The 19,045-nt window shown below is 40.6% G+C and overlaps 3 protein-coding genes across 4 annotated transcripts in view; all 3 read right to left on the minus strand.

Moving 5' to 3' along the window:
- The window catches only part of smad2 (SMAD family member 2), a 151,796-nt gene that overhangs the window by 472 nt on the left and 132,279 nt on the right, over positions 1 to 19,045 (minus strand). The window lies entirely within an intron of this gene.
- Positions 1,142 to 3,543, minus strand: ier3ip1 (immediate early response 3 interacting protein 1). Its single transcript, XM_079582650.1, has 3 exons — positions 3,404 to 3,543; positions 1,335 to 1,436; positions 1,142 to 1,228 (listed from the first exon to the last, which is right to left on the minus strand). Exons 1-3 carry the CDS (start codon positions 3,492 to 3,494, stop codon positions 1,173 to 1,175), a joined length of 249 nt encoding a protein of 82 aa, XP_079438776.1. The 5' UTR covers positions 3,495 to 3,543; the 3' UTR covers positions 1,142 to 1,172.
- Positions 4,773 to 13,254, minus strand: skor2 (SKI family transcriptional corepressor 2). 2 transcript variants are annotated; one of them, XM_079551884.1, is made up of 8 exons: positions 11,384 to 13,254; positions 10,877 to 10,940; positions 10,204 to 10,281; positions 8,170 to 8,235; positions 7,966 to 8,064; positions 6,763 to 6,830; positions 5,848 to 5,911; positions 4,773 to 5,056 (listed from the first exon to the last, which is right to left on the minus strand). In XM_079551884.1, the coding sequence occupies exons 1-7, from the start codon at positions 13,247 to 13,249 to the stop codon at positions 5,855 to 5,857; spliced, it is 2,298 nt and encodes a 765-aa protein (XP_079408010.1). In that variant the 5' UTR covers positions 13,250 to 13,254; the 3' UTR covers positions 4,773 to 5,056; positions 5,848 to 5,854. The 2 variants fall into 2 exon arrangements, with proteins under 2 accessions (XP_079408010.1, XP_079408011.1); XM_079551885.1 differs by lacking the exon at positions 10,204 to 10,281.

Here is a 19,045-nt window from a genome sequence, read left to right on the forward strand (position 1 = left end):
AAAAACAAGCCAAGCATTAGCTACTTTTACTTTTACTGTTTTATTTTTATTAAAGATAATATGCCTTAGTACTGCTGTCAAGACAGTGTAAACATAATTTTGTCTTTTTTTTATTCAGAGACCCAGATTTGTCGAACAATTTATAGGTGAAAAGTGTTCAGAACCACTGGGATATCATTTTTTCTATATACATTCTAAATTGGACTAGTGATGTGATATTCAAAAGCAGCAGTGGTGCAGATGGTAGAGCGGGCCGACAGTCTATGGGGCCGACAGTCTATGATCGGAAGGTCGGAGTTCAAATCGTGCCTCCTGCACTACTGTGTCCACTTCACCCACTTTGCCTCCAGGGTCTGGTTGGTGTATGAGTTAGTGTGAGTGGTTTCCTTGCTGTAAAGCACTTTGGTGGAAAAGCATTATATAATTTGAGACCATTTACCATGTAGTATTTTGGTATTTTAGTAACTTACTGTACTTATGTTTCAAATAGAACACCAGTGCAACTTACTTTTCTGTGGACTAAGCACTCTGCAACCCCCTATCTAGGTTTAAACCTAAAGACTATCGTCCATATGCAAATAATACTGCTTAGACAACAAAAAGACATCTTTGTCAGTAAAACATGTATATCATTAACGACAAAATGTATAATGATTTGTTTGTTTCCAAGCTGGCAGACCGCTGTGGCTTTGTATAATCTCTCTGACAAACATATGCCTTTAATTCAAACAGCTTTACTCCCCCCTCACCCTTAGCATTAGAAGTCAAATGTTAATAAAAAAATATATATTTGTGAAGCTGGTAAAATAAAGGGATTACACATTGGCAAATAATATGTAAGTTATAAAAATGCATTTTATTTTAGTTTAAAAACAAGTTAAATCTTATTGATATAAAAAAATGTCCGACAGTGTCGCAAATGTCCACAATTGACTGTTATCGGTGTGTCCGTAAATTAGTTTAAACCATCATTATAATAAACACAGTTAAATAGACATTATACACAATGCACATGACCCTGAATGAAATCCAAAGTGTCCAAAATGGGATTCCCAGTGTCTTTGGATATAGAAATGCAGACAATGTATCCACAAAGTTCATATCTCCGTAAAGAATACAAATGGAAAGATGGATTTTTTCCTCTTTATCCTGGTTAATCTTCTCCCTCGTTCTCAACCAAACAGCAACAAGAGAACGATGGATACTGAGTTCACTATTATTAGTGGCACTGAAAAACAAAACAAAATGAGCATCTGCATCATACAGTCAAGAATAGTGTGTGCATAATGATACAGCTACTACTACATTACAATAGTAATAATGAAGATTACAACCTCTCATGACAGTCCGGACGGATCGGATCAAATTCAGGATCTGGGCTTTGACTCCTGGATCATCTCCGAATCCTCCAACTCCCTGGTCCACCCCCCAGCCGACTGCAGACAGACACAAAGGACGTTTTATATGTAGGCTATCGAGTTATTTATATACAAAAACAGCATCATTTTCTTCACATTTGTGAGTTTTAACATATGCAGCTGACATCTTACAGGTCTACCAGCATGGTCTTTGTAAGCCATGTGGGAGAAAAGGTCAAAGTTTATAAAATAAAGACAAAACATTTTGGTCGTTGTTTTCGTTGTTTCCATTTCATATGTGTGTTTTGAGTAGGCCATAATGTTTAATGCCAATGCTGAGCCTTTCCAACATATTAGGAGATTTTCAAGGAAATGTGATGTTTTGTTATTTCTATCACAGTCATTTCCATCATAATACACACACACGCACACGCACACGCACACACGCACACACTCTTACAGGGGCGGACTGGCCATATGTCCATTCTGGAAGAGCACAGAAGGGCCACTGGCTCTAGGGCCACCGGTCCTGCCTTAACCGAGCTTTACCCAAATCTAAAAGCTACAAAGAAAAGCATCAAAATAGTGAGAAAAAAAAGAGGATGAAAAGAAAACAAAAGAAAGTATTAAAAAAAGTGACAAAAAATGTGATGAAAAGTCAACAAAAACACGACAACAAAGCAACGAAAAGGCCACAAAAACGTGACAGAACCAGAAAAAAAAAAATGATAGAAAAAAAGTGACAAAAATTCAACAAAATTTAACAAAAATTCACCAAAAAGTGACAAAAATTCAACAAAAATGTGACAAAAATTCACCAAAAAAGTGACAAAAATTCAACAAAAAAGTGACAAAAATTCAACAAAATGTAACAAAAATTCAACAATAATGTGACAAAAATAAAAAATAAAAGTGACAAAAATTCACCAAAAAGTGACAAAAATTCAACAAAATGTAACAAAAATTCACCAAAAAGTGACAAAAATTTAACAAAAATGTGACAAAAATTCACAAAAAAAGTGACAAAAATTCAACAAAAAAGTGACAAAAATTCAACAAAATGTAACAAAAATTCAACAATAATGTGACAAAAATAAAAAATAAAAGTGACAAAAATTCAACAAAAAGTGACAAAAATTCAACAAAATGTGACAAAAATTCAACAAAAATGTGACAAAAATTCAACAAAATGTGACAAAAATTCAACAATAATGTGAAAAAAAAAAAAAAAGTGACAAAAAATCAACAAAAAGTGACAAAAAATCAACAAAATGTCACAAAAATTCAACAATAATGTGACAAAAATTCAACAAAAAGCCACAAAAAGTAATGAAGAAACAACAAAACTATGACAAAAAATGCGGCGACTTGACAAAAAGTTGCAATCACTTTGTAGGTCTCAGCTTTCAAATGAGGCGCTACACTGTTGCTCTCCAGCCGAGAAGCTTTTAGATTTGGGTAAAGCCGGACTGGAGAAAATGCGCTCCGTTAAGGCGGGTGTCAAGTCCACATTTACGCTAATTTGGGCCAGGCTGGTCAGAGTCCAGGGCTGTTTTTCAGTCCCAGTCCGCCCCTGCGCTCTTATGGGGATATTTTGTTCTGTAAAATGTCATTTCCATCAGTCAGGGGCAGCCATTTGCTATTTGAAGAATAGGCTGCATTATTTATTTATTTTTAAATCGTAAACAATATTTAACTTTTTTCTTTTATCTGCAACTGCATATTATCGACAACTGTGTTAATTGGATTATACGTTGTTTTCCCCTTATTACCTTCCACACATATGTTCATTGCATTTAAATAACAGCTGTGACTGAAAATAGGAACAGCAAGAATCAAGATTGTAAATTCTTGCCATTCATCATCACTAGAGGTAAGATTTTTTGTAAAACAAAACATTGCAGTAAAGAAAGGCACATCATTTGACGAGTCGATCTGGTCCAGGAGCCACATCAGCAGCAGCGGCAGCGCCGCTCGCTCCGCCTCAGCTTTGAGCTTTGCTGATCTGTTTGAGAAATAAAAACCGAAGTGAACAAAGTACTTACTCTTACTGAGGAACCGCTCCTCGTGCAAAACGGCGATGGCGTTAGTGCAAAGAATAGCGGTTTGGATGAGCGTGTACAGTGTAAACGCCATGCTGGCAACTTAGTGTTCTTCTTCTACCACTCCCAGCGAGTGCCGTAAAGTGGCAACGGCTGTCGCAAACACTCCTGGCCCGGGTTTGTTTTTCGAGCAACTATTTTGTTTTATTCAAAGCTGCTTATTTAATGAGCTGAAACTTTTTTTATAAATCTCTATTATTGATCATTATTATTATTATTTTTTGTTGTTGTTGTTTTTTTTGTTCTGTAAAGCGTCTTTGAGTGTCTTGAAAAGCGCTATACAAATAAAATGTATTATTATTATTATTATTATTATTATTATTATTATTATTATTATTATTATCAATACCCAAAATGCTGAAAAAACTGGCTTCTTTTATAGACAATCTTGTAGAATGAAATGCCCCTTTACATTTTTTTTTTTTAAATAATGTGAATTTATACAATATATAACCTGCCCCATGTTTCTTTTTTAAAATTATTTTCTTTAATATGTGCACTGAACATAGTGAGGTCTTTACGCTGTATCTTTTTTTTAAATCTTTTTTTTTCTGTTGTGTCTCTTCATCACAGAATTTATCACGCATTTTGACCCATGTCCAAAGTCGTTACAAAATGTTCAACACATTATGGTTTTTGTAGACATTTAATGTATCCACATAAATTAATATAAAATTAAAGAACATATCTGTGTGGACAGGGTTGCAGACAAGTGAGCTTTCACTTTTTTATTCTTTTCAAAAAAGATAGGCCTATGCTGACCGTTATTAACATTATTAGCAGCACCATGTCTTTCTATGAAATAAATAATAAATAATTCTTCACAATCAGGAGTTTAGAGGCCTAATACGTTAAACAAACAACCAAACACAGTGGCCTACTGAGTTTCAGTTATTTCACATGTCGAACACAGAAAGTATTTACAGCTTTGTTTCAGGAGCGTATTAGAACATATTACAAAATGAAAACAGTGTGGTTGATACAATTAGATAAAGCCATTAGCTGTTTAATTAAACATGCACTGAGAGGCGACAAATACTGGCAGTAGTAAAACAATTGAAATATTTTATCTTGTAACACTATACAAACACCTTTATTGCACATTGTAACATTGAATTATCCACAATTCCTCTGGGTGTGTTTTCTTCTCAAATTTTCAAACATTTCCTTTCACGGATCATGTGTTGAGTTTCTTCATCATTTAAAGTTTGTACCTATAGGCCTCTGATGAACGCACAGCAGAGTTAGCAGCAGTCCGAGGGCGAGAAGAACCCTCAAGCACCTCTCGCCTTGAGTCCCTTTTGTTTCAAGAAGCTTCTGCGAGAAAGTCTTCGTTCAACAGTTAGTCCGAAACACTTTGGTCCTGGTTTGGTAAAGCTTTGTTTCTCGGCGTCATCACCGAGAGCTCCAACATCTTTGCTACTCTTCGTTTACACGGGGGGGAGAGACATTTAGACAAAATGGCGGGGCTATGTGCAGGTTATTAACAAAGTCTATAATGATGTATAAAATTTGTGTAATTCATATAAAGAATAATCTTCTTCTGGTTTGTCGTCGTGTTACTGTGAAGCTCCTTTAGCGTCGTTTGGCCACAGTCTGTAAAGACAGCACACATGCTCAGTTAATGACATTCTTATCTCATAAATAATGTACGTTTGAATTTAAGGGGAGACACTACAGGCAAAACTCAATTTTTTCAGTTTTCAGGTTTTGGGCCAAATTGGTCTCTGAACATATAAGCTTTCACCCGGAAACAGAAAATATGCCTAATCTTCACAATAACATGTTTAAATATTGCGCTGATTCAATGTTCCCCCATAGACTTATATGGGAGAATGCAATTTCAAGGGCCTTTTTCTCAAAACACATTATTCTGTCATTGTGGCAACGCTATGTCCACGTCAGTAGGACCTAAAGACTTCACATTATACAGCCTTGGACTGAACAATATTTGGAAGATTTTTTCAGAGGGATTTTTTATTATTTAATCCCAAAGCCCCATTTATTGAGTTTTGAATGTCAAAAAATGAGGCTACAATCCACTAAAAAACAGCTTATTTTAAAACCAAACAAGAAATCCTAAATCTCCTCTGAGAAAGTCTTGGTAGCTCATTCATCAATAAAATGAAACCATAAATTTGAATGTAGCTCTATCCATTATTCCAGATATCGTTGCCGAAAAGATGGGAAATTTGGGGCATTTTTAGGCATAAAACACCTTGTTCTTATATGAAAAGATAAAATGACAGAAAACTTGCCATGTATTTTTTTCTCACATTTATGCCAGTGATCGACAGCAAAAGTTTCAAATTGATATCTGTAAATATATATTTTTTTCCCTATTCACCTGCTGTGTCTCGCCTTAAAAAAAAAAAAAAAAAAATCACCTTGTGTTTACTTGCTCAGGTGAGAACTTATCTTCTCTTTCCTCATCATATTTGCGTAAGGAATCTGGAAAGTAAAGATAGTAAATGTAGACAAATGTGCAACAACAGGCCTCTTCCTTCAACACTTTCGACAGACTAAACTAAGCTCGACGCTCCAGTAAATCAGCATGAATGGAAATGCACGGGCTGACGTACAGTCTGTGTATATTTCGGAGGGTACGTGTGGCTGTTTGCTTGATGTTGTCATGTGCGCACGGAGCCGTTGCATCGTGTCAAAGAGTGGAGACAAACAGCCTGTCCGCAGCTGCTCCTGTGATGGATGTGGCCCCAAATATTCACAAAGCTATAAGACGAACCTCCCGCCCGTGAATGACAACCTATGATTGGTTATGCCATATTTGATAGACAAATAAACAAGGACTTTGAGATCAGTTTAAAAAACCTGACCGTATTTCACTCTGCATGACTATTCTCTTTGGACAGGCGATTGAAAAAGAAAATCTAATGATGAGGTTATCTCCTGCGTAAAGCCCACTAACCCTGTAGAGTAAACCTCCACAAACGTGCATCATTGTTGACTCAGTTTAGCAGTTCATATGTCAGTCTTCTCTCACATGGTAAGGCTCAATGTGAATCCAGATTTGAAAAATGTCATCTCAATTGCAATATTTATCAAAAGAAAAATCGAAAATTACCTTTTTTTGTTTCCCAAAACCATTCTTATCATTTCCTTTTACGGATGATTATGTGAAATGTGCTCCATAATTAGATGCTATTATGTTCTTTTACAAAAATCATTACCGAGGCTGATTACTGGAGCAAAAAGTCTCTATTCCACATGCCTATAAACAACCGCTTTAATTGCCATTTAAAAAAAAGATAGCACCGAACACAAGATTAGCACATCCGTCTCACCATCTGTAACTGCTGGACCATCTCCTCTCTGTAGGCGAGCTCCCGTTTCATCTGGTCTTGAAAATTATCTGAAATCATGTTGCAAAAAAAAAGCAAAAATTGAGTCTATCTTTTTTTTCCCCCTCGTGCAAAACAGAAATGTTAGAATGTCCTTTACTGTGCTGGGGCGACTACTTGTCCTTTTCTTGTGGCTGTACAGTCGGTCATTAAGGTCTCTGGCCCAGCAATGTCAGCGATGATGCCCCACTTTGTTCATGTGCTATAATGCCAATATTACTTGTGTGCAATATGCAATTTTTAGCCCCTACATGGATCGGGATAATGTCTTTTGTGCTCACGAGAGGACATTACTATTTAAAACGTGTGTGCTTTTGGAAATAAACAGCAGTATATTTTTACTGTGTTTTTATTCTTTTATTATAACCGCACATTTATGTTTAATGATTGTGTCATTCCACCAAAGACAATGTCTTGCTTGTCAACTTTTTCACTGAAAACGGTAATAATAAAATAAAGTATTCTGATTAGTGCTGTCAATCGATCACACTTGTGAAACTTGATTAATCGCAGTTAATTGTCTCTCTAATAATTATATTCATTATTAACACTTGGCCGACATAAAACACTCAAATTTAAAGCCTTTGCTCACCAAATATTCACAGTTTCATAATTCTATGGGAAACGTTCAACAGTTTATAACTGGGATCTCCAGCCAGTAGCTCTCCAGCCCTTTTCATATTTCCACATGTGCTTGATACGCAACATTTTAGATACATTTTCTATGGAGGCTGAACATTTTGAACAGAATTAAATTAAATAAAAGAGTCATTTCCTCTGAAATCGCATAATTAAACCAGCCTTTGGTGATGCATAAGTAACTCTCTGTCGCTTTTGTTAGATAAAAGTAGCTCATCGTGTGAAAAGGTTGGAGACGCCCGGCTTATGCAGTGAATACAAGTGCTTTGTCTTTCAGGTAATGTGCGTCCTGATTCAAACACACACGGCAGCCTTTACACTCACTAAGTTATTCCTCAAGTTTGTCCCTTTACCAACGTTTTTAGAGTTGCCAAACTAATACGATTAACACATAACCTGGGATTAAAACGCTTAAGTGGCCGCACGTGGACCTTGGTTTGACCACCTCTGCCCAGTGCCTGCTGCTCTGTCCTGTCGAATATGGCGGTCAAGGTGAGAGAGACTTACGGAACACGGGAAATGGAGGAGTGCCTTTCAGAGCGTGGAACTCCTGCTCCAATCTGCGTCTGAAGTCGATCTGCTCCAGCAACACCTTCTGAAGCTCTTCTAACAAAGCAAAGCACAAAAGACATTACAGTTTTTTCAGTGCTCTTTTTTCCCTCTACTTTTGTATAGGTTTTTTTTAGGTCTGTAGGTATAATAATCGTTTACCTTTCTCCATATTTTCCACGTCCTTTTTTAATGGGGCAGGAGATGAGGCACCTTGGCTTTGATCCCCTGAAATAAAAACAAACAAAACAAAAACTCTTAAGGCAAATCGCATTACATCTCATGCTCGTGTCAGTTCCTCTTATGTCCTTTAGGTGTCAGTACAACTCCACATTGTAGATCGCAGAAGCATTTATAACAGGGGTCACGAATTCAAAAATCAGCAGGGTCCAAAAAACAATGACAACCATAGATCCGGGAACTTTTTTTTATTTATTTGTGTATTTTTATTTTTTATATATATATAATAATAATCAGTTGATTTTTTACTTTTATAATACACAAATGATAAAGCGTTGTGTTAAAAAACAAAACAAAAAAAATCTTAGATTTGAATGTGAATTAGTGATAATGCAAATGATGTTGGATTTTTCTATTTTTTTTTAATATATATAAAAAGACGCATGCTACTTTTCCATATTACAAACACTCTCATACTCGTACTTCATTTTTTAAACATATCTGAATGTTGTTTTGTAAGTTTACCCTGTTGTGTATTATGGGAGATGAGTCCCGTCCATATTGCACCTCCTTCAGTCTGCCTGAGCATCTCTCTCTCTCTCCCTCTCTCTCTCTCTCTGTCTCTCTCTCTCTCTCTCTCTCTCTCTCATCTCTCATCTCTCCTCTCTCCTCTCTCTCCTCTCTCTCTCTCTCTCCTCTCTCCTCTCTCTCTCTCTCTCTCTCTCTCTCTCTCTCTCTCTCATCTCTCATCTCTCATCTCTCCTCTCTCTCCTCTCTCTCCTCTCTCTCTCTCTCTCCCTCCTCTCTCTCTCCTCTCTCTCCTCTCTCCTCTATCTCCTCTCTCTTCTCTCTCTCCTCTCTCCTCTCTCTCTCCTCTCTCTCCTCTCTCTCCTCTCTCTCCTCTCTCTCTGTCTCATTTGACAAGCAAATTTGCAGACAGTGCCCGAGGATAACAACCTCGTTTGACAGTCAATTAACCGTGAATAGTCAAAGCCAAGGCGGTTTGCATTACATAAATGGAAAATTAGATTATTTTTTCTCCCTAGAAACAGAGGGAGAGTTTAAAGACAGTGGCGGGGGGGGGATTGGCGGGGGGGTGAGGGGTGCCACTCGGAGGAATCAGGCCTTCTAATCACGTAGCTTCCCACCGCCCAGGGAGACGTTAGGCAATCAGGGGAAAGGTGGTCTCATTTAATTTGTTTCGTGTAATTTTTCCAAATACATTATACATTATGTGCAGGGATCATTACGGTGTGTGTGTGTGTGTGTGTGTAGGTGTGTGTGTGTGTTCGTGTGTGTGGAGGAGTGTGGGGGGGGGGTAGATATAAATGTTGGCACAGATGTCATAAAGCACTTTTAATGTCTTCCTGACAGATATAAAAAGGCAATAAGCTGTGATCTTTTTCAAACGAGAAAGGAAGAGAAAAAGCCAATTATGTTGATGGTGATATGCGCGTAAGATGGAGATGAGCTGATGTTTTCAGCTGAACTATAACGGCCCCCTAAAGAGTAACAATGCTGTGACAACGGACTGTGTACACACACCACTCTGGTCTCCTGTTGTTTCATCCGTCTCCGAGCTAAATCTAAACACACTTCCGCCGCTTCTGGAGACACACTTTCTAAACACACCGTCGCCGCTTCTGGAGAAAGGGAGTGTCATTTGTAAACTACCGTAAATGCTGTTTATGCTATAGCTATAATGATGTGTTTACAGGTAATCAATAAACCAGTATTCAAAAATTCAAAGATGAATAAACATGAATGCTAACGCTACAACCGGCCTCTAACTTGGAATGAATTTGCAATTAAAAATCAAAACTCCTGATTCTTTTTCTTTCTTTTTTTTGTCTTTAGAGTCACAGCCAAAAGTTGCTAATCAGAAAAGTTCCTAAGTTTTTCCTAATCAGCCAATTTACTGCTACCACAGGCATTTTATGGTTCGCATAATCACACGATCAATACAAGGACCGTAAAGAGACGCGAATAAACAAAAAAGAAAGTGGCAGTTCTTACCGGAGGTCTCTCTCCAGTAGTCTGGGGCTGAGGTCTCATTCTCAGTCACAAAGAAACTATTCTTTTCTTTGTTTTCATCTGCAAAGGGACAGGCAGAAGAGAGCACATCAGTAAGGCCCATTGGTGAGCCGGGTATCCGGACAAGTAGAGATAACTACGTGCGCCCGCTGTGCCAGGGCCATTTGTGCACGCCGCAGAAGACGCAGACACATTCTGTTGAGCTAAAGGGTCTGAGTGAGATGAAACGAGCAAATGAAACGTCACAGGAATATGAGGCCGCTGGACTCGATAAAAGCACTCAGTCGCACTTTAACACGAGCGGCTGATGGAACAGATGTAACTGTTTGCCTGGATGGCTTTGGTGACGCTCCCTGATGAAACTGTGTGAAAGCTGCGCAAACCGCTCATGAAAACGGGCTGCTACGAATGGCAAATGAAAGAAGCACCGGTGATATTTTCAAATGATTTGTAAAATGAGTTTGATGGACAAAACCAAAACGAAAAATAGGAAGAAGAATGTTCTGTGTGTGTGTGTTAACTTTAACAATATAAAATAACAAAGCAACCGGCAAATCTTGGTTAAAATAAGAAAATATATCATTTTAAATAATTGTTTCTGATAACATGTTCTAAATGGGTTTTAATAAATGGATTTAAAAATGAATGGGTTTACCGGTGAAGCTGGAGTTGTCTTTGGTTGCATAAGCTGGGAGCCCTTCATCTCTGTTTTTGTGTACCTGCGCAGAAACAATAAAGCTGAGCATTGTATTGTAACACTTAAATGTACAAAGCAGTTAAAAGTTAATTATAATGCTGGTGCAATACGTTGTTTGTTAATGCACTTTTTTTCCAAATAGCTTCACTCTAGTGTTTATATGGACAATTAAACCTGCTCTTGTCTAAATGTTCTTCAGGACTCGAGTTGTTCTGCTGCTAATGGGGAGTCGACAGGTTAAAGATTAGAGTTGCCCTAACAGGCTCCAGTGACAGAGAAAGAACAAACACACCATGCTATTAAACAATCTGCGCAGGGCCTATTAGCTGGGATCAAAGTGGGGTGACTGTTTCATTTCTACAGGGAGCAAGCGGCCTATCAATCTGCTTATGCAGATCACATCACTGCCTGACAGCAGCACCATTTAAATAATAATTAGCTCAAGTGGCCTAGGGGTATATTTACGTTTTTGTATGCGGGCTCCTCTTGCTGGGGCGGGGTAGAGCTGGCGGGAGGGGAGGCGGGCAGGCCAGGCTCAGAGGACGATGTAGGGGAGGTGCTGGGATACAGCGCGCTGATGCCCCTGTCCTTCCCTCTGTCTTCAGTCACAGGGAGGTACTGTGCTGCTCTCTGCTCCTCCTCGTCCTGTTTGGATGACTCCACATCCACCTCTCCCTCCTCTTCACTGTCGCACACCTCCCCTGCGCTTTCACTGCCGTAGCTGCAGCTGCTGGTGGGGGACAGTCTCTGCTGCCGGTCGGACCCACTTACTGCTCCAAACTCCTCCTCTGTGCCGCCTACTCCGGCTCCGCCGCTGTGGAGCTTAGCGATGCTCTCAGCATCCTTTATGACAGGGCGGAACGCAGAACCGTAGCTCGTCTTTCGAGTTTGTAGTGCAGGAGTGTCTAGAAGTTTGAGCCAGCCCTCTGAGGTGACAGGTCGAAGGTCAGTGGCAACCGTTGGGCAGTCAGGGTCAAAGAGTCCAGATCTGGGTGCGTTGGTGCCACTGCTGCCGCTGATAGAGGCAGTGACTGTGTTCCCAGTGCCCAACACAGCGCCAGGCTCAGAGGGCTCAGACAAGTCCAAAAAGGCCTGTCTGAGCGAGGGGTTCTCTGTCAGGGACAGTGCACCGGGCTGGGGCTGCAGGTATGTGGGCACAGGGATTCCTCCGGCTGCTCTGGGCGGCCAGAACATACAGAACGGAGGGTAAAAAGTGTCCTTACGCCCAGGCCACAGCAGACCGGACAGGCCTGCTGCTTTCTGACCCACTGAAACATCACTGTCCTCTTTCTTCTGCTGACACAAGCCGAAGGCTGGAAAGGGGTAGGGAGAAGGGAAGAGTGAAGTTGGAGGGAACTTTTGAAGCATACCAAAGCCTTTACTTGGGACCGGGATGACAGGGTAGCTACGAGGCATTTTGCGAGGGGACAGACTGTCAGTGTCCAAGTCGTCATCGTCATCAAAGCGGGCTCTTTTCTGAGACAAGTCTGGGGCCATCATGTGTGGCATGACTGAGGCGGGCAGAGACTTGACCGGGCCCATGGAGGAGCAGTGTGATGAGGAAGGGAGGGCTCGCTTGCGACTGCCTCCATTGAACATGGCTTTGACGTCCTCCCAGGCATACATTAATTCGTCCGGCGCGTGTTTGTCACTCAGCTTTAGGTGCCGTCTCCACGAGTTGAAGTTGGCGGCATCAGGCTGCATGTACTTAGCCTCTGGCGTACGGTGGGAGTGAAAGATAAACTTATTAGGGGAGAAGTACATATTACAGAGAGAGCACTTGATGCACTTGGCCCGAGAGCTGTTGTAACGTGCAGGGATGAAGTTTCCACGGCAACCCCAGGCACACTCGTGGCTCACATCAAAGGCAAAGTTGTCTGGGAGTTTGGGTGGAGCGTTTTCCCCCAGGAAAGACTTGCAGAGGCGCTCAGCTTCTCTCTTGGTGATCATGCCACAGCGGCGGGACGAGATGGGCATGGCCCCGGCCCGGCGCAGGATCTCCAGCTGGACCGGGGTGCACTGCACACACGTGATGCCCAGGGCCACACGGCGGTTGTGTATTTCATTGTAGCTGTAGTTCTTCAGAAGCGTGTTGGAAATCTGCGCCAAGCAAAGTCTCTCGGTGTTGTCTATGACCAGGGAGACGATAGGGATGCCGTAGAGGGTGACCTGTCCCACCTGGTTAGGCTTGAGGAGCGCGGAGGAGGAGGGTGAAGAGGAGGACGAGTGGTGGTGGGCGCCTCTGGGTGGAGTCAGGGGTTCCGGCTGATAGGGGCCTGTTGAACTTGTTATGATCAGTTCATTAGGGCTGGATAAATGGGACTTATCCATAACGGACGGGGAAAACGAACAGATCAGTCTGGAGGAGAAAAAGAAGAAAAAAACACGATTAAAACCACACAGTACTTTCTGCTCAAACAGGTTTTTTAAAACAATTTCCTGCCCGTGCGGAGAGTGTATTTAGCATCTCACGCGTCATTGTCTACACGCGCTTGGTTGAAGTCGCGATGGCATTTGAACAGTTTGTGAGGTTTCAGACGATTTGCACGAAATGAATCATGCTGTGAAATAAGCAAATCAATTAACAAACATTTGAGTAAGACTTAAGCAATTACATAAGTAGTGATGAAAGTATTAATATAATCATCAACACACTTCTGATTATACATATTTAAAAAAAAAAAATCCCTCAGAAGAAAATGTGATGATATGAATTCAAATAAATAAATAAATAAGGCCAAATCAAATGCGTTATTTTCAACTTTGGATTTCTGGGCTTATTTTTTCAAACAATGTGTAGGATCATTTCTGAAGCGTGCCTCAAAATATCGTCAAGAAACAATTGTATTTTAGAGGCTACATCGTTTAGCGTTGGCCTTTGTATTTGACCAACATTGCCGCACCGAGTCTCACTCCGAAATTGTTCCATGTAGGGATATTCATAGCGCATAAGAATATAGGCCATTTATCCCCCTTTGATGTAAAAAAAAAAAAAAAAAAAAGTCTCTATTACACACTGACAGCGCCATCATACACAGCCGATGAATTGAATCATGCGTAAAACGAAGCCGAAGCTGACTTTGTTGCGCGCAATTGGCAGAGAGAGCAACTTGTGTAAATAGTCTACACACCTTCCTTTAAAAGAAGGCGACATGAGAGTAGAGAATAAGTCGTTGGTAAATAATTATTTGGGCTTTTACAGTTTAAAATAAAACAGGGCCCACTTGGCCTATGGCTGTCGAATTATTCGCAATAGAAAAACTGTCAAATGCCATGTCTAAATAATAATAATAATAATAATAATAATAATAATAATAATAATAATAATAATAATAATAATAATAATAATAATAGTTTTAATATTGTTTTATTTGCGCTGAGTGCCACCTTGTTGAATTAACATGGGCCTACACATGTTCAGCTGTATAATTGCTCGTGCACACCTATTAGGTTGAATTGTTGAATAAAACATGCTGTCTGTTCTTTTAAAATGTACGTACACAACTGACTTTCCATAGAGTGTTGTTTAAGGCAGGCTAAATATAAGACGGGGGGGTTCCTACCTTTAACTCGGAGAAATGTTGCAAAAGTGTCTCAGCCTCGTGTGACGGTCCGGGTCAAGAGCGCACGCGGTGTATCCAAAGCGGCGTCCAGACGCTCATCTTCCTAAAGCGACAAAGTGAAACAAGAAAACAAGCGACTCTGCGTAAGTCTGTTCAAAACCCGGCGCGGAGCCGGTCACGCTCTCAGTCTGAGGTCGGAGCTGCGAGTGAGGAAAGTGGCGCGCGCCGCCGAGCCTTTATGCGCTTCTGTGAGAGGCGCCACGCGCGCCGTAATCCCTCCCTCTGCTCACGCGCTCACCTGCCCGCCTTCACTTTGATTGGCGTGCACGAGCTCAGCCCACAAGATACAGGGCCGCACGAGTGAACACTTTTATTCCTCTTATAAAAAAAAAAGAAGAAAAAAAAACCGTCCGTCCTTGCCACTTGTGCGAGACAAATCCACCAACTGATCCTCCTTTAGCGGCCGCGGTGACTGGGAAAGAGAGCGGGCGCACGACACGTACAGCATGGGACGCACATGGATACAAGATGGACAAGGCAACACGAGCACATCAAACAAAACAACTAATAATGTTCTCTGGGACTTTCTGCAGCTCAGTAAAGAAACAAGTGCAAGTTCTTGAATGAGAAGACTTTCAATGCAATTGCAGCCTCCACTGAGGTAGAGGCTGTGAGGGGCTACAGGGCTACAGGCATTATGAGTGACAGACAATAATCTACAGCTCCCTTTGTCCACGGAAATCAAATCATACAAAATTATTCAACTATACATTTCATTTATTTTTATTTTACTTACAACAAGTTATTTCAGGAAAAAATAATAGCACACACATCTCAACAGAATTTGCTATTTATGCCATGATAAAAAAAATACCTAGATAAATAAAAAATAGAAGAAGAGGGGAAAAAAAGTTTTTTCCCCAACAATTCAGTGAATGAAAACTGTGTCCAAACATAACTGGACACATGTCATGGTCTTGGTAACATAGCAAGTCACTTTTTAAATAACGATGATGATTTTGTCTTAATTAATTCTGCCTGGTACGTCAATTTATAACTAATTCTCATTTGCAATGATGACCTGCATGGCCAAGGTGCATTACACAGACAGCAGTCAGGGAATAAACACACACACATGATCAATCATTGGTCTATGTAGAAAACATACATGGACGCAAAACATATATATATCATAAAATAACATGGCCACACGCGCCTGAAGCTCCAAAGCACAGTGCTACAGCTGCAGCAGAGGCAGACAGAACCTCACTCTACAGCTGCACGTGCAGGTCGTTCCCACGAGATATAAAGCAGCAGGAGCCGCAGCCTATTGAAGCCCGAATCGTCCGTTGTAATTGAGGGTCAGGGGCTCAAACCCACCTGAAGAGGGGCAGCCTGGTGTAGTTATTTTAGCTGGTAAAATGAGAGTCCAGCTCGGGGTCCCCAGAGAGCAGGGCCAGGCTCTTCTGAGATGCTTCTTCTGTTGGTTTTCCCTCACAAACGCAACAATCACTGTACTGACGTGGGCTACAACCAGATCATGTTGGCCATATTAAAATCAGTAATATTTTTGTTGGTTTGTGTGTTTTTGTGTGTTTTTCAATAATAATAATAATAATAATAATCACACACATAATTCGTTGTTGATTTTAAACATGCTTTTTCCGCCTATACCATTATTGACCTCACACAAGCCCATGTTGGACCTTTTTTTCCGGGTGGTTCGCGTAATATCTGCGTAACAATTGCATTAAGCCTGTAAATACACTTTGGGGGATACAATTTTATGCGAGGTCCATTTGTATAAGCTAAATTAAAAGCCTTATCAGCCTTTTTTGTGGGTGAAAAAAGGTGCGCAAAAATAGAATTCCGCAGTTATTATGCGCGTCGCCACAAATCCCGCTGTTCTTTGCTTAACCTACGCATTACGTGATCACCCTATAACGTCTCCATCAACCGTGCGTCTGCGTGTGCTCGTGCGTGGCAGTCAGCGCGTGGACGGAGCCCCATCTGTTCCCTTTTAAAACCAATTTGGCCTGTCACCCAGCGCGCGCGCTTTTGTTTCGGGATTGGGGCGCAAGCCATGCTGGGACATGCCACGCGCGAGCGAAGATGTTACATCACAATAGAGGCGGATGTGAGAATATAGGTTAATGCCAGGATGGAGTTTCACAAAATGGCAGTGGGTAAAAGGGCTAATCAAAACTGAACGAGTAACGCAGCGCCTTTATAGTAATGCACCGGCACTGTTACCTCCCTTTGGAGCACATTTCACTTTTTCATAATGCATTACACGGTCGCCCTATACTGAGAAATTAATCAAGCGTTTAAAAAAAAGAATTGCTTGTGTGACCTGGCAGGGTCAAACGAGCGAGGCGCACCTCCAACATAATAAATTAAGAGCTACAACACTAAGTGAGCTTGAGACATTTAACATCAAATCTGTCAATAAATGAAACATGCCCCGGGTGAGTGATTAGGCTGCCTTATTGAAATGCATCAGCTGCTTTTGGGAAACGCTCTAGACCCCACAGTCCAACTGCGCACACGAGTCAGTAATGTCTTAATACTGTTCATATGGATTAAAAAAAATATGATAATGTATATGCTTTTAAAGCTACACCGCATAGAATTTTACCCCAAAACTAAAATTGAAACACCAGCTTTTATTTTATGACAGATATCTTCAGCATTGAAAAATACCTCAAACAAACGTGTGATTTTGCTGTGAGCGGCTCAGCTCTCCTAAGATATGACATCATTTTACCGGGAGAGGGTACGTCTCCAGCTCGTCTCCATGGAGATGTCCACTAAAGTCAGCAGCATTGGAGATTTAAGGCGAGACGCTGCAGGTGAATAGGGAAAAAAATGTATATTTACAGATATTAATTTGAAACAAGCAAGTTTTCTGTCATTTTATCTTTTCATATAAGAACAAGGTGTTTTATGCCTAAAAATGCCCCACATTTCCCATCTTTTCGGCGACAAAATCTGAATAATGGATAGAGCTACATTCAAATGTATGGTTTCATTTTATTGATGAATGAGTTACCAAGACTTTTTCAGAGGGGATTTTGGATTTCTTGTTCTTGTTTCTTGTTGTTCTAGTTTTAAAATAAGCTGTTTTTTAGTGGAAAATGTTGTAAAAATGTAATTTTCGCCTTACTTTTTGACATTCAAAACTCAATAAATGGGGCTAGGGATTAAATAATAAAAAATCCCTCTGAAAATATCTTCCAAATAATGTTCAGTCCAAGGCTGGAAAATTTGAAGTCTTTAGGTCCGACTGACGTGGACATAGTGTCACCACAATGACAGAAAATGTGTTTTGAGAAAAAGGCCCTTGAAATTGCATTCTCCCATATAAGTCTATGGGGGAACATTGACTCAGCGCAATATTGTTATTGTGAAGATTAGGCATATTTTCTGTTTCCGAGTGAAAGCTTGTATGTTCAGAGACCAATTTGGCCCAAAACCTGAAAACTGAAAAAAATTGAGTTTTGCCTGTAGTGAGTTTTCCCCTTAAACAGGTTAGGTTCCCATCCAAATCCATATTCTTTGATTTCTCACTGCAGCAATAGCATTTTCCGTCGAGCTGGTCATTAGGAGCAAGTTGTGTACTGATGGCAACAGTATAGTCCAAAATGTTACGCAGTGTACCTTTAAGTTTTTTTGTTGTTGTTGTTTTTTGTTTGTTTTTTTGGCGAGTTGCATGGGGGCATCATCCACCCTGCCAAAAAAAAAAAAAAGTTTCTTGGCATTTCCTGCTTGCATCGTCAAACAATAAACGCTAATCCCGGTCAGTTATCAGCGCTCGTGTTCATTTATTGTGGGTTTTAAAAGCAGATGTCGGCTGCAATATGGCGCGGTGTCGCTCTGCATGTCCCAGATTTAATCCTTACTTAATGTCTGCGGCTAAATGTGGCCTTGCTCGTCAAGAGAGTCACGTACAATTAAAAAGCAACGCAAATCAGCGGAAAGAAACAAGAACACCGTTTTTTATTTCATTCAGAAACACACAGACGCCTCGTGCGTAAAAGCGCCAACGCTGCTGATCGGAACGTCAGGCCAACACGGTTATAGAATGTAAAAAAAATAACATAAAAACAGATAAATGATCGATTTGAATGCCATGCTGACCAGTGACATGATAGGGTGAACGTGCTTTAGGCCAACATCAAAGCCTTAGTCACATCACAGCTGAAGAATGTGCAGCTTGTTGTTGTTATATGTTTTGTTTTTACTTAGATATAGTAAAAAATAGCATCCCAGATTAAAAAGGTGCCACGCTATTCTCATTATTGTTCATCCCTCTTCCTAAGCCAGAGCTGTGAGCGACGCTGCGCTCCGTTTTGCTGGATGGGATTTGCCCGCGGCGCTTGTACCAATTAGCACAGCAGACCGTCCAATAAAGACCCCCATATTTCATCAAGATGTGGAACATTAGCCGGAGTGAATTATTAAAAAAGGATCGCTTTGGAGGAAAAAAACCTCGTGATGCAATGTTTAGATAAGCTTGATGTTTTCATCTCGGGCTGCTTATCTCCAGGCCGCGCGCGCGTCC

The sequence above is a fragment of the Gobius niger genome (genome assembly GCF_951799975.1).
Source record: "Gobius niger genome assembly, chromosome: 2".
Taxonomy (NCBI): Eukaryota; Metazoa; Chordata; class Actinopteri; order Gobiiformes; family Gobiidae; genus Gobius; species Gobius niger.